The sequence below is a fragment of the Aulonocara stuartgranti genome (genome assembly GCF_965226115.1).
Source record: "Aulonocara stuartgranti genome assembly, chromosome: 20".
NCBI classification, from domain to species: domain Eukaryota; kingdom Metazoa; phylum Chordata; class Actinopteri; order Cichliformes; family Cichlidae; genus Aulonocara; species Aulonocara stuartgranti.
Genome location: NC_138956.1, coordinates 27,442,501 through 27,467,071, shown reverse-complemented (window position 1 = coordinate 27,467,071; position 24,571 = coordinate 27,442,501). Strand labels below are relative to the sequence as shown.

At 42.0% G+C, this 24,571-nt stretch overlaps 1 protein-coding gene and 1 long non-coding RNA gene across 5 annotated transcripts in view; one reads left to right on the top strand and one right to left on the bottom strand.

Moving 5' to 3' along the window:
- The first annotated feature begins 907 nt into the window (after positions 1-907).
- On the top strand, positions 908-9,026 carry LOC309697379. Its single transcript, XR_014273811.1, has 3 exons — positions 908-1,617; positions 3,809-3,923; positions 4,912-9,026. It is a non-coding gene; the product is annotated as an uncharacterized lncRNA (long non-coding RNA).
- A 13,949-nt stretch (positions 9,027-22,975) lies between these two features.
- LOC309697365 (uncharacterized protein) overlaps positions 22,976-24,571 on the bottom strand; it is a 21,070-nt gene continuing 19,474 nt past the window's right edge. For 2 of the 4 annotated variants that reach the window (XM_082519231.1, XM_082519232.1), the window contains one exon: positions 22,976-24,571. This exon is cut by the window's right edge and continues 216 nt beyond it. In XM_082519231.1, coding sequence (XP_082375357.1) covers positions 24,561-24,571 — 11 coding nt within the window. In that variant the 3' untranslated portion in view covers positions 22,976-24,560. The other 2 variants (XM_082519233.1, XM_082519234.1) reach the window with 1 other exon arrangement.

Genomic DNA, 24,571 nt, shown 5'->3' with positions numbered 1-24,571 from the left:
TGCAGTTCAACTAATTGGTGTGTGTTATCTGGCTTCATGGACAGATAGAGCTGGGTGTCATCTGCATAGCAGTGAAAATGTATGCTATGTCTTCTAATGATACTGCCTAAGGGAAGCATGTATAATGTAAACAGAATTGGTCCTAGCACTGAACCCTGTGGAACTCCATAATTAACCTCAGTGTGTGAAGAGGACTCTCCATTTACATGCACGAATTGGAGTCTATTAGATAGATATTGTTAGGTATTTTAGTACCATGGGAGCATTTACTGGATATTGTTTTATAGTGACATTATACAGGAAAACTCTGTCATTCAACAAGGTTGAAATACCACAGAGATCACTCCCTCAGCTACATTAGTTTCTTAATCTTTTAGACGCCTGTTGAAGGCCAAATGGTTTGTTTCAGATTTCACTAATGTAAGAACTCTTCGTTTTGTGCCTTGAAAATATGTCGCTGAGATAATCACAATTGTAGCTGAACTAATAAACTACACAAAGGATGCTTCTTCACCCAAGGGCAGGAAGACGCTGCCTTATCTTGGTCTGTACTGGTTTAAACTGATAAATCTGCTGTCTCATGAATTTTACCCTCTATATAAACTGTTATACTTGTGAATAAAGTTGAGTCACTTTGGGAAGACAATCTAAAGCAGTCTCTGTTTTCTTGTTCTCCCAAGCTGCTCCCGAGCTGCTCGTACTAACACGCTGAATGGCATGCTTGAATATTACTTGAGAATATATTTGACTGTGTTACAGACTAAGGGACATTCTCTGCTGATAGGTGAAGGTACATTCTCTGCTGATAGACGTCCACGCCTCGGAGGAAGCCGATCCACGGAGTAGGCCCTGGAAACAGTTTCCTTCAATTTTGGTGTCAGAAGTGGGATCCTGACGAAGGTAGGCACTCGTCTTTTATTTTATAAGACTGTGTTATGCCTTTCTCAGTGATCCACATAGAAACGGGATACGCTGACGAGGCCTTCTTCAGTGGCCCACATAGTAACAAGTGGGATACACTGAGGAGCCTTCTTTAGTGGCCCACATAGAAACACAGGAAGTTGCCTGTTGTTTTGTAAAATAAAAGCAGAAAGGACACAGGAAGTTGCCTGCTGTCATAAACTAAGAAGTTGCTCACCAGCAGAAAGGACACAGGAAGTTGCCTGGGGTCATAAAACGAGAAGTTGCTCGTTAAAAAGTGAGAAGTTGCTCACTAAAAACATAAAATTGCTAGCAAAAAATCAAGTAACCTCAGGTGTGCCACAGCAAAAATAAAAACTAACTTAAATCCTTCAAAGCGTCTAAACCCCTCTGGAAATCACTGACCATGGGTCAGAATAATTCAAAGACCTTAGACGGGTCCGATAAAAAATCAAAATTAACTGTAAAACCGAAAAAAATAAAATATAAAATCACAAATAGCGGCTCAGTACGACTCCCACTTCCGGTTACGTTTAATCCACGCTCGCGAATCAATGAAGACTTCCATGATTACGTATCCAGAACATGCGGAAGTGCTTACGTGACTGATTTCGTCTCGAACTTAAGAACTATAACTTTAATGCATCCTAATGTATTTCCGGAGCCCTATCCCGAACGATTATCGCCAGAAAACAGGTCAGTAGAAATGTTAAATACTATTTGTGATAAGGAAAGTAGGCTGATTAAAAAGTCCTGTAAAAAATATATGATAGAATGTCGTGATGTGACCAATCGCATGCTACCACTATGGAAAAAAGGACCCGAGCCAGACGTAAATGCTTTAAATCAAGCCAGTATAGGCTCTAGTAAATCCACTGCAGAAAAAACTAGCCTTATATGCCCATCCGTTCAACCTACGGCTCCGCCGCCTTATGATGAAAAGACAGAATTAATAGCTGCTGCGGCGGCTGCACGTCATCAGCGCGTATATCCTGATTTAACAGCAGAATCCCAAAGGAGTGAGGAAGGCACTGAAATGACACCTAAATCAGAAGAAGATGACTGGTTTAACCTAGATCAAAGACAGGAACGAGAATACACTGAACGAGAAAGAGAGTTACAGGAACATAAAAAGCAAACAAAACAGTTAATGGCAGAGTGTGAGGAAATCATGAAAGATCCTTTAACTGAACGTACGGAAGCTGAACTGCAGGAAGCCGTTTCCGTCATAGATAATCATGTTCAGCGCCACACTAGAGTAGCGAATGGTTTAACTGTGCCAAAAGCAATAACTAACACCAGAAATTTAATAAGGAACTACTTAAAGCAGAAAAAAGAGGAAAAAACTCAAGAGGGCCCCCACAAAAACACCCGTTATAAAGAAAAGCAGGGATCACAATTTAATGACGTCAGCACCTCCCTTCCGTTCATGATAATAGGGGACATGTGTTGCATTCAACCCCCTAAAATTTCAGAGTTAGCAGCAACCATTAAAGAACTTCCCGATCCTCTACAAAATCCTACAGCCTTTGTTTCTGCATTACAGAGAAGTACCAGATACCACCACTTGGGTGGGCCTGACTATAGATATATATTATGTCAACGAATCCCAGGTGTGACTGAATCTCAGCTTATTGAAGAAGTAGAGGAACTAGACCCTAAAAATGACCAAGCAGCCAACACCACCTCGTTTTTGTGGATAAACGATGACAAAATCACAGCCTTTTTTCAAAATCTAAAGAAATTTCTGCTCACAATGTCTAGAGATAAAATTGATTTAAATGCAGTAACCATGTGTAAGCAAAAGCCAGATGAATCCATTCTAGTGTTTATGAAACGTTTCACACACTGCTGGACTAATGAGGCATGCATGCCTGAAGGAGGAAATGATCAGATTTTCATAACAACATTCTTAAACAATATTCATCCAGAATGTTCACAACTATTGAAGCTGACTGCCACTGATAATCTCTATGACATGAAAATAAAGAACTTTATCACACTTGTCAAAACAAAAGCTGGTGCAGATCTTTTCCCCAACAGCACGAAGGCTAAAACTGTTAAGATGTTGTTGAACTTTGATGTTGAAGGCTCAGAGGAAAGTGAAAAAATGATGTATGCAGGGGCCCCGTCCCCTCAACAAGCGCAGCAGGGAGATTTCAGAAGGAGAGATAGGAGTGGAGACGTATGTTTTTATTGTGGAAAAATAGGACACTGGAGGAGGGGATGCAAATCAGCAGCACGTAGATCTCAACCACAAAACACAGGACCAGCTCCTGCCACTAGGCGTCAGCAGAGCTCTTACAGACAAGGTAACTGGCAACGCAGACAGGAATCACATCAAAATAATGGCCCCTTTGCACTTAGGCAGCAACCTTATAATCCACATTTTAATCCCCACCCATATGATAACGAAAGACTGGACCGACAATAGGGAGGCCCAGGTGATGATGAGGGACAGTGTGAAGCACTACACACGATGCTGCATTTGCAATTGTCCCGAAACACAGAAAGCTTGCCCATGTTAGATATAGAGATAGGTGAAAAGACTTATTCCTTTTTAGTTGACAGTGGAGCCACTAAAAGTTCACTGTCTGGAAAATTCTATAGTGGGCCTGTTTCCTCTGTGTGCATCAACACCATGGGAATAAACGGAACTCTAGTGCAATGCCCCAAAACTCATTCTCTAAAAACACGCTGGGGCCCAAAACCAGATGAAATTACATATCATCCATTCATAATTATTCCAAACTCGCCTGTGAATCTATTAGGCAGAGATTTAATGGCAAAAATGAACTTGTGTATTTCATTTAACACAAAGGGTGAAATGTTTGCAGATACTGATAACAGCTATGTTTTCTCTGCCCTATGCACCGACACCATGGAGAAGGAACAGCCTCTGTGTCAGCTGGACGCCTCAGCGGAGAATGAACTCAATATCCATCTGACTGGTATCCCACGTCACACTCTGTGTCAAAAACATGTGCAAACACCGTTACCAGGTAGCCCCATGCCTGGAAGCCACATATTTGTTTCTCTCACACTGTTCAACAACATGATAACTGCTCACACCAGTGAAGGCCGAACAGTGGTTTTGTCACATAACTCAGACATAGGCTATGACATCACTGCACCATGTCAACACATAGATCTAACCTACCCCATACACTGTACTATCTCTGCTGTCACATTGCCAGCTGAATATCAAAACATGACATTATGGTCAAGAGGTGAGAATGATGTAGGATTTATTGACTGTACACCTTATCATGCTCAGCTGAAAAACAACAAGCCGGTAATGTCAAGCAATATCCCATTTCCGCTGAAAAAGCCGCAGCCTTAGACATCATCATAGGAGATTTATTGACAGCTGGAGTAATAAAGCCCACAGTATCTCCATATAACACTCCTGTCAATCCTGTGCCAAAGCCTAACAAACCTGGCGTATGGCGTTTCACACAAGACTTAAGGCAAGTTAATGCAGTCATTATGCCTCTGCCACCTCTTGTCCCAGATGTTCCCAGCATACTGACAGGTATTCCAGCAACAGCTACTCATTCGTATGCTGTGTTCCTCTGACCGACAGGATGGTTCAGACGACCCTGACGATCATGATTGTATGACACGTATACAGGAATCCACAGCACCACGCCCAGACTTAGAGCAGACACCAATCCCAGACTCAGTCATTGTTTATGTGGACGGGTCCTGTTCAAAACCAAATGACAACTTATTTCTTTGTGGCTATTCGGTGGTGACATTGCCTGACATCATACTAGAGGCTCACTCATTACCATTTCACTCAGCACAAAAAGCAGAACTCATGGCTTTAATACGCGCCTGTGAGTTACATGTGGATAAGCGGGTAACAATTTACACTGATAGCCGTTATGCATTCGGTGTGGTGCATGACTTTGGCACATTGTGGAGACAAAGAGGATTTAGATCTGCTGATGGAAAATCGATCGCTAATTCTGACCTTGTTCAAAGACTTTTGCAGGCTATACAGCTGCCATCGGCAATTGCAGTTGTTAAAACGAAGGGGCACAGCACGGCTGACACAGACGAAGCAGTGGGAAATGCTCTTGCAGACGTAACCGCGAAAGCAGCTGCTGCCTCACAGCAACCACCCAGAAGGGAAGTATTATCTTTGCCTTTACAGCTGCCACTTGTCACGCTCCCAGACTATTTAGAAACAAATGTTGACCTAAAATTCATACAAGAGCAAGCCTCTGCCTTAGATTACACTTACTGGGAAAGTAATGATTGTACCTTAGATAACAGAGACGGCTTATACAAAAACCTTGAGGGTTTGATTGCCCTCCCATCTTCACTACTGCCAATCCTTGTCCGCCATTTTCACGGTGTGAGTCATGTCGGACAAAGAGGGGTAATAGGAGCAATAAAATCAAGATTTGTAATCGAGAAAACATCACACGCAGTAAAACGCATATTAGCAACCTGTCTAACATGTGCACGAACTAATGTAGGAAAACCAAAAGCAAAACATCAGCATTTACCACAACCAGATTTCCCATTTCATACATTACAAATTGATTTTACACACATGCCAGCACAAGGAAGCATCAAGTACTTACTGGTAATAGTGGACCAATTTAGTAAATGGGTAGAAGCTTACCCAACATCAAAAGAAACTGCAGAAGTAGTCTGTCAAAAGTTGTGCAATGAAATAATACCCAGATTTGGAATACCTCACCAAATTAACAGTGATAGAGGACCTTCATTCACATCAGAAGTAATTCAAAAGTGTGCTAAAACTCTAGCAATAGACTGGAAATATCATGTGCCATACCATCCTCAGAGTTCAGGAGTTGTAGAAAGAATGAATAGGACCATAAAAAACCGCCTGACTAAAGCAATGATAGAAACAGGAATGACCTGGATCAAACTACTTCCTCAAATCCTCTGCGAGATTAGAATGACTCCATCCGCAGCAACCAAATTATCTCCATTTGAAATAATCATGGGAAGACCGTTTCCAACACCATGGTCAGCCTCCAGAGGGGCACCGCTATTGGAAGGGGACATAGACACTGCATTGTCTGACTATGTTCATAACCTGGTAGAAACACTGAATAATAACTATCAGAAAGTTTGTCTCTCTCAGCCTCTCCCTTCCATAGATCCAACCCATCCGTGGAAACCAGGAGATGCGGTATTGGTAAAGTCGCTAAAACCAAGGGCACTCGGGGAGGCCGCGTGTTCCAGCACCCAGACTGTACTTGCAGTGACGAGAACCAGCATCCTAACAGACGGACAACCTCAGTGGATTCATGCCAGCAGGGTTAAGACCAGCCCCACCAAACCACCTAAGGCGTCGGATCAAGTAGATGACGTCTCCGGCGAGCCAGCGCCCGGATTCAATACACCTACAGATGACGACTCAGGCGAGCCAGCGCCCGGATTCAATACACCTACACACACACAATCACTGATTAACACACAACGCCGGAAAGAGCCAAGACTCAGAAAGCCCTTTGATCCCCCACCTGAACAACAACAAGGTACTCGAACATCCAGCAGGAACAGAAAGCCTAGAGTACCACACAATGTCTAACCTGATAAAGATAGACTCGTTTCATCCTGATAATGGAGAAAATGAAATGCCCATTGTCATCACACGACGCTTATACGGTGTCTCTCGAACCTGGGACCAGGCCAGGAGACGACTAAAGAACTGTCTTTTTTATATATTTAGGTTATTAATCATATCTACTGCATTAACCTTAGGATTTTTATTTACTATTTCGTATTGTAAAGTGCAACCCTGTTCACATTTCTGCAAGCCACATTTTGCTGACAATACCTCATGCTCCACTTGGCAAGACACCCACCTAGTACACTCGTCACGTTCTCTAAAATCAGTAGAAAGCAACACAGACACCACCAATAAACCATCTTATGCACCCCCTAGAACAGGAACTAACGCCTGGTATGACAATGCCAGAATAGCCGCTCGTGACTTAGGAAACAGTAACTGTTATGTCTGTTCAAAGGGTAATCCAGAACAGGTCATAGTGGGATATCCAATTTCAGGTTTTCCCTTAACAAAGATGCTATTCAAAAATGATAAAAAGGGGCCCTTAACAGTAACCCTGATTGAAGCGGTGCAAGTAGAACTAAGTCCTTTAGATTGTTTATTCATATACACAGGACAAGTCTCTAGTAAGGATGTTAGCATGATTAATGATTCTACCCACCCCTGCAACCAAATGAAGCGCCCCGAAGACCGCACTGAACCTCTTTCGCCCCCAACACAGGTGCGCCATCACCCAAATATCTTGATGACATGCATACACCGACCAAAACTTGAAAACATAAATTATGACACACAAAACTATACGTTCTTTTCTGACTCTCCAGGAGCACGCTGTAACGAAACATGGCTAGCAGCGAGTGTTGACAGGACACAATATAAACATATGTTTTCTTATATATATGCATATATAAGTACGCATTCAGATAACTCAACAATCCTGCATTCGCCCAACACACTAAACGACTCGTACTGGGGAGGCATATTAAAAGGCTTTACAGCTTCGCGCCTGACCAGACCAATCCCACATGCTTATTGGATGTGCAATAATACTCTTAGATTAGCCTTACCTGTTAATTGGACCGGTACCTGCGGTCTAGTAACTTTAGCTCAAGAACTACTGATACAACAAACCTCGGATCTGCCTGTATCCAGCAGACGGACGGAACGCTCCGCTTATTCACATAACGTTTACATAGATGCTATAGGAGTTCCACGCGGGATACCAAATGAATTAAAGGCACAAGGAGAAATATCAGCAGGGTTTGTCTCAATACTACCGTGGATACAGGTAAACAAAAATGTAGGCTGGATCAATTATGTTTATTACAATCAGCAAAGACTTACTAATTTGACCAATACGGCCCTTAAAGCCCTAGGAGAACAGATGTCTGCTGCCTCCTTAATGACCATGCAAAATAGAATGGCCTTAGATATGTTGTTAGCTGAGAAAGGAGGTGTTTGTGCTATGTTTGAAGATGTTTGTTGTACTTTTATTCCCAATAATACCGCCCCTAACGGTTCATTTACACAAGCTATGAATAAACTTGAAGCATTGCAGATAGAACTAAGAGCCAATACAGGTCACGGTCAGTGGCTAGACAAGTGGATGCAGGACACGTTTGGAAAATGGAAGGAACTCATTGTAGCCTTTATAACAGTTGTAGCATGTATTATTTTGTTTTTGATGATTATTGCCTGTTGTGTGATACCCTGTGTACGCTCAATGATAACCCGTATAGCTACTAGTACAGCTACTTCAATGTATTTGCAATTAGCACAAATTGATCCTGAGGATGTGCCAGATGTTACCAATGATGTTCCTGATGTGTATATTGAACATTAGGTTGTGAACTATTACATTTTATGATTTGCTTTTTATATTATGTTATTACATTTGTGATTTTTCCTTTCTATTTGAGTTATTATTATTTTTTAAAAATAATAATAAAAAAAGAGTGGAACTGTTAGGTATTTTAGTACCATGGGAGCATTTACTGGATATTGTTTTATAGTGACATTATACAGGAAAACTCTGTCATTCAACAAGGTTGAAATACCACAGAGATCACTCCCTCAGCTACATTAGTTTCTTAATCTTTTAGACGCCTGTTGAAGGCCAAATGGTTTGTTTCAGATTTCACTAATGTAAGAACTCTTCGTTTTGTGCCTTGAAAATATGTCGCTGAGATAATCACAATTGTAGCTGAACTAATAAACTACACAAAGGATGCTTCTTCACCCAAGGGCAGGAAGACGCTGCCTTATCTTGGTCTGTACTGGTTTAAACTGATAAATCTGCTGTCTCATGAATTTTACCCTCTATATAAACTGTTATACTTGTGAATAAAGTTGAGTCACTTTGGGAAGACAATCTAAAGCAGTCTCTGTTTTCTTGTTCTCCCAAGCTGCTCCCGAGCTGCTCGTACTAACACGCTGAATGGCATGCTTGAATATTACTTGAGAATATATTTGACTGTGTTACAGACTAAGGGACATTCTCTGCTGATAGGTGAAGGTACATTCTCTGCTGATAGACGTCCACGCCTCGGAGGAAGCCGATCCACGGAGTAGGCCCTGGAAACAGTTTCCTTCAGATATGATACAAACCACTGCAGCGCAGTACTTGTAATACCTACAGCATGTTCTAATCGCTCTAATAGGATATTATGATCAACAGTATCGAACGCTGCACTGAGGTCTAGCAGGACAAGCACAGAGATGAGTCCACTGTCAGAGGCCATAAGAAGATCATTTGTAACCTTCACTAAAGCTGTTTCTGTGCTGTGCTGAGCTCTGAAACCTGACTGAAACTCTTCAAATAAACCATTCCTCTGCAGATGATCTGTTAGCTGTTTGACAACTACTCTTTCAAGGATTTTTGATATGAAAGGAAGGTTGGAGATTGGCCTATAATTAGCTAAGACTGCTGGGTCTAGAGATGGCTTTTTGAGTAAAGGTTTAACTACAGCCAGCTTGAAGGCCTGTGGTACATAGCCGATTATTAGAGATAGGTTGATCATATTTAAGATCGAAGAATTAATTAATGGCAGGACTTCTTTGAGCAGTTTTGTAGGAATGGGGTCTAAAAGACACGTTGATGGTTTGGAGGAAGTAATTATTGAAGTTAACTCAGAAAGATCAATTGGAGAAAAAGAGTCTAACTTAATATCAATGGTACTAAGAGTAGCTGTAGATAATATTACATCTGTGGGATGATTATTGGTAATTTTTTCTCTAATGATAAAAATTTTATTTGTGAAGAAGTTCATGAAGTCATTACTAGTTAACGTTAAAGGGATGGTTGGCTCAAAAGAGCTCTGACTTTTTGTCAGCCTGGCTACAGTGCTGAAGAGAAACCTAGGGTTGTTCTTATTTTCTTCAATCAGTGATGAATAGTAAGATGTTCTGGCTTTGCGGAGGGCTTTCTTATAAAGCAGCAAACTATTTCTCCAGGCTAAATGATGATCCTCTAGATTTGTGACACGCCATTTCCTCTCCAGATTACGAGTCATCTGCTTTAGGGTACGTGTTTCAGAATTATACCACGGAGTCAGGTACTTCTGATTTGAGGCCTTAGTTTTCACAGGAGCTACAGTATCCAGAGTCGTACGTAGTGAGGAGGTGAAATTATTAACAAGATAATCGACCTCTGTTGGGGTAGCGTTCAGATAGCTGCTTTGCTCTGTGTTGGTACAGGGCATTGAAGATGATAACAGGGGGTGGATTATATTCTTAAACTTAGTTACAGTGCTTTCAGAAAGACATCTACTTTGATAAAGTCTACTCTTCACCGCTGTGTAATCAATTATTGTAAAAGTAAATGTTATCAGGAAATGATCAGACAGGAGAGGGTTTTCAGGAAACACTGTTAAATGTTCAGGTTCGATGCCATATGTTAAAACAAGATCTAGAGTGTGATTAAAGTGGTGGGTGGGTTCTTTTACATTTTGAGAGAAACCAATTGAGTCTAATAACAGATTAAATGCCATGTTGAGGCTGTCATTTTTAGCATCTACATGGATGTTAAAATCACCCACAATAATTATTTTATCTGAGCTCAGAACTAAATTAGATATAAAGTCTGAGAAATCAGACAGAAACTCTGTGTAAGGCCCAGGTGGACGATAGATGATAACAAGTAAGACTGGTTTCTGAGTTTCACAGCTGGGGTGGACAATGTTAAGCATCAGGCTTTCAAATGAATTAAAAGTCTGTCTTGGTCTTTCATTAATTAATAGGCTGGTGTGAAAAATTGCTGCCACACCGCCCCCTCGGCCTGTGCTTCGAGATTTCTGGTAGTTAGAATGACTCGGGGGTGTTGATTCATTTAAACTAACATAATCATCCTGCTGCAACCAGGTTTCTGTAAGGCAGAGTAAATCAATTTGTTGATCAATTATTAAGTCATGTACTAACAGAGACTTGGAGGAGAGAGACCTAATATTTAATAATCCACATTTCACTGTTTTACTCTTTGGTTCAGATGTGGATACTGTATTGTTCTTTCTTTGTGATTGTTTATGTTTAAGTTGTTTGTTGCTGGTTTTTAGTTTGATTTTTGTCTGTTTGGGAGCTGACACAGTCTCTATGGAGATGGGTTTTTGGGGGGGTAGCAGGAGGAGAGAAGCTGCAGAGAAGCGTGTAAGACTGCAACTCTGCTTCCTGGTCCCAACTCTGGATAGTCATATTTTGGGGGGTTTAATAAATTTGTCCATATTTCTAGAAATGAGAGCTGCTCCATCCAAAGTGGGATGGATGCCGTCTCTCCTAACAAGACCAGGTTTCCTCCAGAAGGTTTGCCAATTATCTATGAAGCCCACATCGTTTCTTATCCCTCTGAATGCCGTGCTGAGGGGTCTCGAGCTCCACCTCCTTCATACCTGAAAGGTAACTTTCCATCAACCCGCTCATACTGTCAAAATTGACACGTTCGCAACATTCTCTCGTCTGCGTTATTCCTTTCATTTTTACCACCAGTTTCTTTTTGTTTCTGGTCCGGTAGGCGTAACTCTTTGGACCCGCGGAGACAAATTCCTGGATGGTGTCCCCGTCTAATTCGTCCGTGAGATCCCCTAGATAGTTGCCCAGCTCTAAAGGTTCCTCCCCCTCTTTCACTATGTAGATCAGAGAGTCGGTGTCGGTGTACAGAACGCTGCGCTGCAATTTTTCTAAATACTCGTAGAGTTTTAGACGGGCGTAGGCTGTGGTGAAAGCGGCGATGAAAACGGTATTGGTCGCGCCGGGAGGTATCACGCACCGCTCGTTATAGCTCCACTGAATTAAAGCCACTTCCTGTTTTTTGGTCTTTAAAAAAGAGACGTGTTTAAAGTCGTACTGGCCTGAAAAGACGTAGTTAAAAAACTGACTCGGCTTTCTGACCAGAGTGGTCTGAGTCAGGTTGGTTCTCTGAGCAAACTTTCCCCAGAAACTGTTGAGACACAATTTCGAAACTTGTCTTTTGGCCGGATTCACCTGTATTTTTGACGGGTCTAAACGTATGCCCTGATGCCTGTGGTACTCTTCCGTGTTAATATAACCGGCGAAGATATCGCTGCTGCAGCTATCAAAGTGCCAGACCTCTGTGATTTTAGCCACTCTGTAACCCAATTCTAAGGCTTTGTTAAACTCGACGGTGACCCAGACCCCGGTGAGAGCTCTGGCCTCGTCGTCGTGAAGGCACGGGCCGCTTTGATGATTAGTCTCGGCGCAGGTGCAACAGAGGGAGAATATTAATTTACCTCCGGGGGTTTTGTACGGTAGAACGGGGAAATAGAGCCCGCGCGGCGGGTAAACGGTGGCTCTGATCAACCCGAAATAACTGCGAGGGTCTGCAAAATTCTCTCTGATGATTTGGGGGTGATGCAGAGGGTAAGCGCGCTTGGCGTTGACGTAAGGGTACAGGGATGTGACGTCTACGTAATACACATTTTCTCCTGGCGAGGCGCTGTAACGCAGCCTCAAGGCCGAAGTGCGCCCTCCGTAAAGTCCCGAGCGAGGAGACAGGTTCCGGGGCTTCGTAGCTCCGCATAAAATTTTTAACCTCCTCGTTCGATTTTTTCATCTCGTTCCATTCGTGCTCCCACAGAGTGACTGTGCGGACTCTGTAAACGTTTCTCAGCTCCCGGAGCCTCGCCTCGGCAGAGGCGTGCAGGTCCCCGTAAGGAGCGCGGGTCAAAGGGCAGATTTCCTCAGGCCTGTAGCATTTTGGACAGCCGTGATAAAAGCATCCCAGAAATTCCCACACCCACTTTTCCCCGTTAATCAGCGCGTATCCGTTGACAAAGTACGGGCCTATTTTTTTCTCCCCACCGGTTGTGAGAGCGTGTTGAACGGGAATTTTCTGAGAGCGAGCTACCCACTCCAGCCACTGAATGGACGCGTGCGAATAGGCTTTGAACCTGCGGCCATAGTTGTCGGGCAAGGGGATGGCCAGAGTGTTTTCGGGTAGGAAATTGGTGAGAAACACTTTCATGCAGGCTGAAGCTATAGTGACGCAGCTGAAAGGGTCTACTTTAGTTTAGCCTATAAAGCCGTCTCTGAACTTTACGCACGCCTCCCTCAGGATATTAACGTCGTTTCGGCAGTAATACAGGGACTCTTTTTCAAAGTTAAACACCCCCCGGGAGGCCTCGCAGTGCGTCATCCCCTCCCCCACCAGGTGACTTAGAATTAAATAGCTGTCAAACCCTTTCGCGTTGTGCGCAACGAACGTGGTCTCTCTATATCTTTTCCTTCTGTATCTTTGGAGAAACTTTTCAACGCAGTCTACACCGTAAGCGTGCCACTCTTCTCCTTCTAGAGATTTTGTGCACACTAGGTAAGGGACGTGCGCCCCCTCCCTGTCTGGGAAGGTTTCAAAGTCATAAAAGATTATGGAAGCGATATCAGAGTTTTCATGTTTCAAAGGTTGGATGTAGCACAGGTGCTGATTCTTGTCGGGAGGAAGCTCCGCGCGACAGATTTTACATCTGGCGGCTGTGCACCTGTGCTTTTCGCGACGGGAGAGGAGTTTGCAGTCCGGACATTTATACAATTGTTGACAAACGCTGAGGCCTGAACCGGAGTGAATTCTAGGTTGTTTGTGCTTCAAATAACACACGCGTGTGCGACATGATCTGTTACAATCCGTACAGATTACAGAGTCCAGAAAGTGAGAGGGGCATGCGGGGTCAAAACAGAGGTTGCAGCGGTTTTGACAATAGTGTTCCTCTCTTTTATAATACCCGCGGTGACACTCCTCGCAAATGTACTGGATTCCTAAAAATGTTTTTAGATTTTTTATCCCGTAATAGTGATGCCGGAATAAGAATAAGTACAGCGGGTGAGGCGTGTTCGGGTAGTCTGTTTCGATTAATGAAAGAGTTCTGTCCTCGGGCGGGCGGTAAAACACGACGATTTTACGATTTAGTATTTGTTCGAATTTGCCTATGTCGGTGAGAGTTACCTGGGTGCGATCGCTCAACCCCGCTAAACGCTGCAGCTCTCTGCCGCGTTCCAGGGCCTGTTTATCTGTGAAATGAGGTTGAGTGAGGTGAATCAGGTTAATGGCAAAACACAGATTATCGTTTTTGTTTCTTACCACGTACAGACAGCTTCGCTTTTTGACTAGAATTTCATCATCTAACGTTTTGCTAATCTTTTTATGTGGGTCATTCCCGCCTCTAGGATTTCTAATTACTTGCACAACAATTTCTAGGGGAGAGCCCGCCACGATCGCGCCGTTTGATTGTATCAGCCTGGCTAGCAGGTCCTCAAAAACCGGTACAATGTTTTCAACGCTTTCGTCGACGTTAAAAACAGAGTGATTTCGCGCGTGCTCGCTGATGATCTCCAGTTGAACCCGGTCGTTACGACTAACTTCCGGTCTGACCCTATCCGCTAGATCTACAAAATTATCCCTGACGTCGAGGTAAAATTGAGCGAGGTCGCTCGCTTCATCCGGTCACCGCATCGTTCTGTACCCGAGATCCTCCTCCTTGTTGATGCTCCGCAGGCCAGTCCTCCTCCCTGGGCTGCTGATGATGATGCTGCTGCACCTGCTCCACCTGCTCCTCCTGCGCCTCCCTCTGCTGGTCGTAGAGCTGAAGAGCATTTTCTAACGGTTGCAGAGGGTCAAAGTTCAGTAGACCGGCAAGCCGTTCGTTTTCAATGTTTTGAAGGAGGGCTTGCAAAGCGTTTTCTAAAGGCTGTAGGGGGTCGATCGGTGGTGGGGCTATATTGTTTTCTATCGGTGGGGCTAAATGTTCATCGTTTCTGTTTAATTCTGCCACGGCTTCCAACAAAGCGTCAGGAATGCTGCGTTCTTCCGACATGATTTTCTTTATTTCTTAATTCACAGACTTTTACATGTGTATGCTTTTACTTTGCATCCCTTTACAGGTCCTTGTGTCTGTATATCGATGCATATGCGCGAACTGTTATGGCGTACATGAAAGCGAGGTCTTCAAGGATTCTCTTCTTATGAAGTAGCCGTCGAGCTGTAAGAAAAGACGGACAGAATGTATTTTTAAAACTTACATTTTTTTTATAGAGCGGAGAAGTTTATTAGGATCGATCCATCCCCCGTCAATTACCTCTCAGTCTCCTGAGAGGAGGAGCTCTGGACGGTTCCTCCTCCTCCTCCGCCTGATTTTCTTCCGCCTGATTTTCTGTATCGGTCTCTGTCGGGAAATAAAACAGAAGAGAGAAAAGATTTAAGAAAACAATCTCCTCCTTCCTATTTTTTTGAGAATGAAAAAAAAACTTTTATTTACCCCGCTCCTCCGTCCGATTGTCTGTAGCGGGGGTTTGTATAGGTATATCCACAATCTCGGCTGTCGAGAAATAAAACAGAAGAGAAAGATTTAAGAAAACAATCTCCTCCTTCCTATTTTTGAGAATGAAAAAACTTTTTATTTACCTCGCTCCTCCGTCCGATTGTCTGTAGCGGGGGTTTGTATAGGTATATCCACAATCTCGGCTGTCGAGAAATAAAACAAAAAGAGAAAGATTTAAAATAAATAAATAAAAATAAAAACTTTCTAGCACACTTTATACCACTCCAAGTCGGGAGGGGCGGTATAGCACACTCAGATTACTCCGTCACATCCTGTTATTCAACAAAATGACGGATAATGCAACATATTGTTTACCTTTGGATTTAAAAGGTATTTTCCTGCAGTTCTCCTGGTATGCGGAGACGAAAATAACGTCGTCTTCTTCTTCTTTTCGCTGCGGCGGCGGGGTCTGTATATTCTCGATTACCGCTGTCGAGAAATAAAACAAACTTTTAAAAATCTGCTCCGGGTCGGGAGGGGCGGTATAGCACACTCGGATTACTCCGTCACATCCTGTTATTCAACAAAATGGCGGATAATGCAACATATTGTTTACCTTCAGTTTTAAAACTTTTTTCTCCGCAGTTCTCCCGGTATGCGGAGACGAAAATAGCGCTGTCTTCTCGTTCTTCTTTTCGACGCGGCAGCAGCGGAGGTTCTGCGGGGATTATGGCGTCTAATTCGCCACGGAAAACGGCCGGATTTTTGCTGCTACTCTCAGCACTATCGATAGCCTCTGTAAGTAAGTAAGTAACAGAGTTTCGTTAAATCAAGTCTATCTAAACTTATTTAAAAAATGATATATACTTATTTAATCGTACCGTAGTCCACTTGCGTGAAATCATTGATGTAGAAATCTAAAAGAAAGTAATCAAATTATTGACATCTCTGTTGATATATAATTTAAAGTCGTAAAGAAAAAAAAAAAACTTACCGGGATGAGGTACGAACAGTTCTGGCGAGATGGCCCTGGCGCTCTGATCGGCGGCGTTGTTTGAACGGAATGCTGACATAATATTCACGGATTCTTCCTCGCGATTGGTAGAACTTTCACAGTAGGGGCTGAGCAGATATTGACTCTTTTGACTCCCCTCCCGTTTCTTCTCTCATTTTATCCTCGTCTAACGAGGCATCTGTTTTTCGCATCTTTCTCTTGACAATATTGACAGTTTGAGAGGGTTTTTTTTTTCCCATCCTTCAGGTCTGTGTGTGTGTGTGTGTGTGTGCAGTCGGGAGAGTTGGGGGTGTCCAATTTCCTTTTTTGAATGCCTTCTTGTGAGGGTTGTCTGCAACGGTAAAATATGACTTTGAGGCGGATATTTGTTTTACCTAATGGGCAACAGTTGTCTGACCTTGTTCTTGCTGTTGACAAAACTCGCCTCATGGTTGACTCTGAGAAAAAACTCTTTCCCACAGAGGGGAATAAACTTATTCGAATATGAGCTTTTTTCCACTAAGGCTTATTTTATGAGGAGATGTACGAAATTATTTACCGGGTTAGAAGCAATGATAATATCGGCTGTTGACTCCTCATTTTCATTTTCTGTCTATTGAGAAAACCCATTGTAAAAGTAATGAAGAAAAAAAAAAACTCTTCCGCCGTCTCATTCCTTCTTGACCCGCGGTGTGTGTGTGTGTGAAACAAGATCGCCTGTCACGGCAATTATGGTTTGTTTTTCAGTCTCTTGTAAAAAGGACTCTCAAAAGGAAAAGTAGTATTCACTAAGGAATATTTATTCATTTTTTACACATATGGGGTAGGCAGCCTGTAGGTTACAAGCGGATAGAAAGTTCTTCTTTTCATCACAAGCTATGGTGTATCTTAAAGGTTTTTTACAGCGTCTGTATTATAGGAAAATAAAATTACTATTGAAAGAAACGGTTCTCTACAGGAAGTCACTCTTTATTCCCATTACAAACGCCGGTGCAGCTTAAGAAAGTAAAATTACATCCGTTATTGTAAAAAAAAAAAAAAAAAAAAAATACAGAGAAAATTGGCATAATATTGAAACAGAATTCAGACTATGAGTTTGTGGAAAACTAACTGCTGCTCTGTCTCTCTATACACCACAGAATCAGCTGCTGCATCACTGTTGTGCTTCAGGAACCATACCCCTCCCCTCATGTTTATGGAACATGACGCATCAGGTCTGAAAATGACTAGACACTTCCGGAGTATTTCCGGTAGGGTCATAAGGTCCGGATCGAGGCCTTCCATAGTAAATATGCTGTATTTGAATATGTCATATTCAAAGCCTTCTTCTTTGGGAGAGCAGATCTCATCGGACACAGGAGCGCTGCTGGGCTGCAGAATGAAATCCATCTTGTGTCTGTGGCTTAGAAATTGTGACCTCCTCCTCCTCTCTGCTTTTATTCTCCTCCCTCAAAAAAACTTTTTTCTTTTTTTTTCCAACAACAGGTGGCGCGCTTCCGGAGGTTTCCCCCCTCCCTTCTCCGGATGCCGGGGGTTTCCCACCCCTCCCTTCTCAGGATGCAATTCGTCACGCTTAGGGACAGGTGGCGCGCTTCCGGGGTTCCCCCTCCCTTCTCCGGATGCCGGGGGTTTCCCACCCCTCCCTTCTCCGGATGCAATTCGTCACGCTTAGGGGATCAAATTACACACTTCCGGGGGGGAGGGGGGAGGTCAAAAGGTCATGATTAGGGCCATCAATCAAATCGGATCAAATTTTGTCATAAACCGTATGGGAGTATCTCTCTTATAGTGCTCCTTAAACGTCGTTTATTGACGACAAGAGATTGCCGCGGAAGTGCCTGTTGTCGGTATATTTAGACATTTTCCAAATCACATTGTAACGACCTATACTTAATACAATAAATTATATAATGCAGGCAACTACCTGAGAGAAAATTACTGCAGATAAAACTAATTACAGGCTATTACTTTTGTATCGGTTATTGCACTGATGCAGTGAGTGATGTATGCCGGGTAATGGCACAGCTAGCGATTGGGTGAATTTATTGCACCGGTTTTATAAACTGTTCTACAATCCTTTTCATATTTGAAAATCCATTTACATTTTAACCTGTCGATCATTCTGCTACAGCTGTAACATATCTTCTCCAACTCTGCTGGCCATCGAGGCGGGGGGGCTGGGAGGAGATGTTGGCTGTCCGATTGGCTTCCCTGCTGCTGCGGAGCCTGCACGGTCTGCTTGCCTCCACCCCGGGGGGAAGGCTAACATCTCTTGGGTCCGGGTTCTGTTTCCCCCTCTGGGGGCGAGGGTACCTGGACCCGGGGTATAATAATAATAATCAAAGTGTTTTTATTGAGTTTTCAGAAAGAATATCATTCATACAGAAAAGCTCGAACTCAAGTCCTACAACACAGTGTAAGACAAAACTATACCCAGACAGAGAAAAGAGAGAAAAAAATAAATAAATAAAAATAAAGGGGGGGGGGGGAGTTGCCAGTTATGGAGTAGACGGAAACTCATCTTCAAAATAGGAAATGAAAGGCTGCCAGACCTTAAAGAATTTCTTGGTGTTGCCCTGTATAGTAAATCTGAGATGTTCTAATTTGAGGTGTGCCATCACCTCCTCCACCCAGCGTTTATGGGATGGCGGTGTTGCCTTTATCCAGTTGAATAGAATCAATCTCCTAGCCAACAATGAGGCGAATGCTATTGCCTTCCTCTGAGAGGCTGTTAGTTGAGTTTCCCTCGGTGCCACACCAAAGATGGCTGTCAGAGGCATTGGTTCCATATCCTTATTATAAATGAATGAGAATGTTCTAAAGATGTTAGCCCAAAAGTCTTTCAGCCTGGAACAAGACCAGAACATGTGGCATAAGTTGGCTGGCACCTGTTTACATCTGGGGCAGGTCGGATCGGCCCCCTGGTACATTCTTGCCAGTTTCAAGTGGAGTCTGTGTAACACCTTGAACTGTATCAATCCGTGTCTCACACATACAGAAGCAGAGTGTACTAGATCTACAGCCCCTCCCCAGTCAACCTCTGAAATGTCCAGCCCCAATTCTTCCTCCCATTTCCTTCTTACATTGTCCAGGGAGGGGGATATGGAACGCCAGGACTGCCATAATGAATTAATTAAATACACCATTAAATAATTAATTAAATGTGTCAATAATTAATTAAAATTGGAATTAATTAATTAAATAAATAGTTATGACACATGTAATTAATTAATTATTGACACATTTAATTAATTATTTATGTATTTCACATTTTAATTAATTATTGACACATTTAATTAATTAATTATTGACACATTTAATTAATTATTTATGTATTTCACATTTTAATTAATTATTGACACATTTAATTAATTATTGACACATTTAATTAATTATTTAATGATATATTTATTTATTTCATTTTGGCAGTCCTGGCGCCTGGCTCTCGTCATGAAATAATTTTATCTGTCAGCCTCACCCATCAAACTCAGGGGGCGGGGTTAACGCTGCCCATGCAGCTTCTCTAACATTTGATTGGTTGCCGTGCAAAGTAAGTCAAAACAGGTCGATCCTAGATAATCGATTGCTTGTGTAGACTTGGGGCAGCCAGTTATCCCAGAATGCAGATCAAATCACAGGCAGCAATGGTGGTGGTGTAGTTTTAAAATACCCCGTTTTTCTGTCACCAGCTACACTTTTAACAGTGTTTTAGCCGCGAATGTCGCGCCGTATGTCTGGTCAGGTTGTCAACATAGAACATGCTTGCAAAAGTGCTCAGATGTTTTCAGAGATTTCACTAGCTCTGCTAACAGTTAGCATGCAGAGCGCACCGAGGGGGTACATTAACCGGTTTGTTTACATATTCCACTCTCCGTGTTCCACATGTTGCATTCGCAGATTCTCATTTTCACCGAACGATCGTCTCTTTCCGCCTGGTCTTGTGTCTCTGTGCTTCTGTAACATAAAGAACGAGCTGACATTTTTCTCACGAAACCAGCGATCAGCTCAGCAGACCCTCAGTTTACCTGCATGCATCCTCCTCCTCATCTGTCAGCTGTTTAACACCTGCTGCTAATTCAAGAAACACGCCTAGTTACCTGGTGATAGTCACAGTTTAACTGGGCAGCCGGTGCTCGATATAACGCAATGTCAGCGCATTTTTCTGCACAAGATAAGTAAATATAGTATTTTCCCCGAGCGCAGAGCTGCTGGAGCTTGTTTCCTTACAGAGCACTTTATAGGCGAGCCAGCTTTATCAGCGGCTGATGTCCAATCACCAGCACACAGCTTTCAAACCTCAGCTGAGTTTTAGCTCTCAGTGGTTAAACGCTGGACTTCATTCACTCAGGTTCTGTCTGTCGGGTCACGTTTACTTCGCTGTTTTATTTACAACTGAGCAAATCGGTTTGGCTGAGGTTAAAGTTACGTTTCATAACTGCATAGTTTCACAGACGTTTAATGGTTCACTGGCACATGTGTTAGACTGAACTATCATCTAAATATCATCTGTTTTTTAATAGTTATTCAACTGTATTCTAAGCACCAGCTGTCTGTTAGAATGTGATTTTTTTTCTCTCTCTGTTGGCAGAGGTATAAAAATGCGCAGGAAAATCTGACATGCATGGCAAACTTCACCGACGATATTTAGGGAGGAATAAACACACATCAAACATAAATGAACCATTTGCCTGTCTCCATAATTGAGAGCATTTTCTCTTCTTATGTCAACTCTCTCTCTCTCTCTCTCTCTCTCTCTCTCTCTCTCTCATATGTTATGTTTACCTGTCAAAGGCTTGTTACAAACTATGAAACACATGGTGCAGACTTCTGGATGTTAGAAGAAAACGAATACTGCTCATGAAGGAGACTAAAGGCAGGAAGGTGTCCTTTAAAACTAAACATGTTAATAGGACCTCCCTATTTATATCATAGTTTATGATATAGCACGTGTATTTCAGTAATAGCCTGCTGAGGCCACTATACGTGCTGGCCTCATATCAAATGTGAAGGCAGACTGAGTCTATGTTTGACGTTTTTTATATCTAATCTTCCTTTTCAAACATTTAAACAGCAGCGAGTCTGCAGCTGAGGGAATACAAATTCAAATTGTCGGAACAGGTTTGCTCGTTTCTTGGATTCATTTGGTGATTTATTAAATGTATAACTGTTATTCTAATCTGCTGCTGAGTCTCTTACACTTTTCTTTATGCTGTATATTTTCACGTCTCTGGAATAGTTGGCAGTTAGATAGTCAGCTGGGAAACTTTGTGTTAACTCATGGAGCTGAGGATATCGTGGATATGCTGACCTCGCTGCGTGGTGTACAGAGCGAGGTCAGCATGATTAATATTCACAATAAAAATATTAGCCGAACATCATGAAGTCTGTATGTGTTTCATAGTGTCGAACAACCTTTGTACAGTTAAAGCCAGCAGTTACTACATGACGGAAACACCAACGTTATCTCTTTTATGTGTTTATACACAGGTCACGCTGATTACTGAACAAAAACCCAAAGATCAGATGTTAAACAGATTTATTTGCTCTCTCTCCTCCTTAAACATGTTTTTAATGTTAGTTATAATTCAGAATTGGCGACTGAAACACGTAGGACACATAAGAACATCAGGAAATAAAACACCGATAAATATAACCTCAGTAAAAGAAGTCAGCGGGGGTTACTACAGCTGTGTACCGGGGCCTGCGCTTTGTCGGTGGGATTGCTTGCGAGGCGAGCGGGTCTATCCCACGCTTTGCCGTGAGACTGGGACGACATCTCCGAAATCATCGAAACACTTTTGCAAAGAGGCTGTATCTTGACAAACCGACCAGACACATGAAGATTAAACCACTACATTCTCGGCTAAAAAAATATTAAAACGGTATTTGGTAACACACAAACAGGGTTTTTCAAAGCTCAGTTCTGTTAGCTTCCACATGCCGGTTGTTGTGTGCTAGAAACAATGGCCACCAGGCCAAAGCAATGGTTTTGACTCGATCAGCGTTAACCCCGCCCCCTGAGTTTGATGGGTGAGGCTGACAGATAAAATTATTTCATGACGAGAGCCAGGCGCCAAGACTGCCAAAATGAAATAAATAAATATATCATTAAATAATTAATTAAATGTGTCAATAATTAATTAAATGTGTCAATAATTAATTAAAATGTGAAATACATAAATAATTTATTAAATATGTCAATAATTAATTAATTAAATGTGTCAATAATTAATTAAAACGTGAAATACATAAATAATTAATTAAATGTGTCAATAATTAATTAATTACATATATCATAACTATTTATTTAATTAATTAATTCCAATTTTAATTAATTATTGCCACATTTAATTAATTATTTAATGGTGTATTTAATTAATTCATTATGGCAGTCCTGGCGTTCCATAGGGGGAAGCCACATTCTGAATATTTGCATATAGCGTGGAGATTGTTGATAGAGTTTGTATTGTTGATTGTCATTTATGCTTAGAAACATTTACTCATATATGCTTAGAAGTATATAATCATTTGTAGATTGAAAGAATGTTTCATCCTAAGAGGTCTGTAACAACTCTGTGTAAGCATGAAGAGGGAGTAAGTTCACTCCCCTACAGAGGAGAGATCGTATCTTCCTTTGCTGATTTATGGTATAGCAAACACACGTATATCTGTTTAAGTATAAGAGCCTTTTGTTTAGATAAATCTGCTAGACTTCTAGGTGCCAGCCTTGGGGAGGCTTCACAGGGTCACATCTTGACCTCACACACACACACACACACACACACACACACACACACACACACACACATACCCGTTTCTTGGGTTAGAGGGACAATTTCTGAAATTTTTGGCAAATCAGACTGGACATAGGGCTATGGGGACACCGGGTTCCAGAGGTGCTAGAGCTACAATATGCATATCAAAAATCATGAAAAAAATCAGCAAACCTATACACAACTTAAAATTTAAACATTTTCTTTGCTCGACTGAGATATAAAAAAGGCTATTTTTTCAGACATTCTGGTGGTTTGTAGAGACTTTTCTGTAGCTCGGTCTATAAGGACAGTCTGGTGTACAAGGTCAGTGATGTCATCATACATATACACAAAGTATAGTCTGTTCTGAAGGGACACATGGTGTGTAAAGCCAGTCTACTGTACACACACACAGTGAGTAAATCTGGTTTAAAAGGACACATGGTGTGTAAAGCCAGTTCACTGTACACACACACACTGAGTTAATCTGGTTTAAAAGGACACATGGTGTGTAAAGCCAGTTCACTGTACATATACTCACACATGCACTAAGTATAACCTTCTTAGAAAAGAACGTGTATTATAAGACTGTGACTGATACATCATTATAGTAAAATTGAATAAATTTGCTTAGGCTGCTGCCCCTGCGACCTGGCCTCGGATAAGCGGTTGAAGATGGATGGATGGATGAATAAATTAAAAAATAATAAAAAGACTATATTTTGGTTTTCTCTGATGAGCATTACAATCTGACATACAAGCTTACATAAAACACCACAGATCATATCTGTTGTGATCTACTAACAGGTGGTCAAAGTGTCATTAAAACAACTAGAAGCATAATAATAATAATAATAATAATAATAATAATAATAATAATGGATTGGATTTATATAGCGCTTTTCTAGGCACCCAAAGCGCTTTACAATTCCACTATTCATTCACTCTCACATTCATACACTGGTGGAGGCAGCTACGGTTGTAGCCACAGCTGCCCTGGGACAGACTGACAGAAGCGAGGCTGCCATATCGCGCCATCGGCCCCTCTGGCCAACACCAGTAGGCAAGTAGGGTAAAGTGTCTTGCCCAAGGACACAACGACCAGGACAGAGAGCCCAGGGATCGAACCGGTGACCATAACACAACAGTGCTTGCATCAACTAGAACAAACTATGTATTATAGAGTTTTTCATTGTCCTGAAGAAACTGGCACTGAGTGGCTGACCAATAAAACAGCACCTTTGCACACCAGGGGTGAGTCGGGCTGACACCATGACTTATACATAAGACTTATATCAACACACAACACATTTGTTGAATTACTGAATTATATTTAATATAACCAACTCAATAATCAATTCCTTAAAAGGACAGCATTGTAACAATTATTGAAGGAAAATAAAAGTGAATCCTGGCATTAAAAGACTCAGGCTAACCACACATCAAAACAAAACACTGCCTGTGAGCACAGTGAAGTCAACTACATACTTTTTGAACGGAGAACACTAACCTTGAAATCAGGCCCAGAAAGGTAAAGGCTCAGACTGTCAAAAAGTGCATTTAGTGTTTAACATTTATTTTTTTT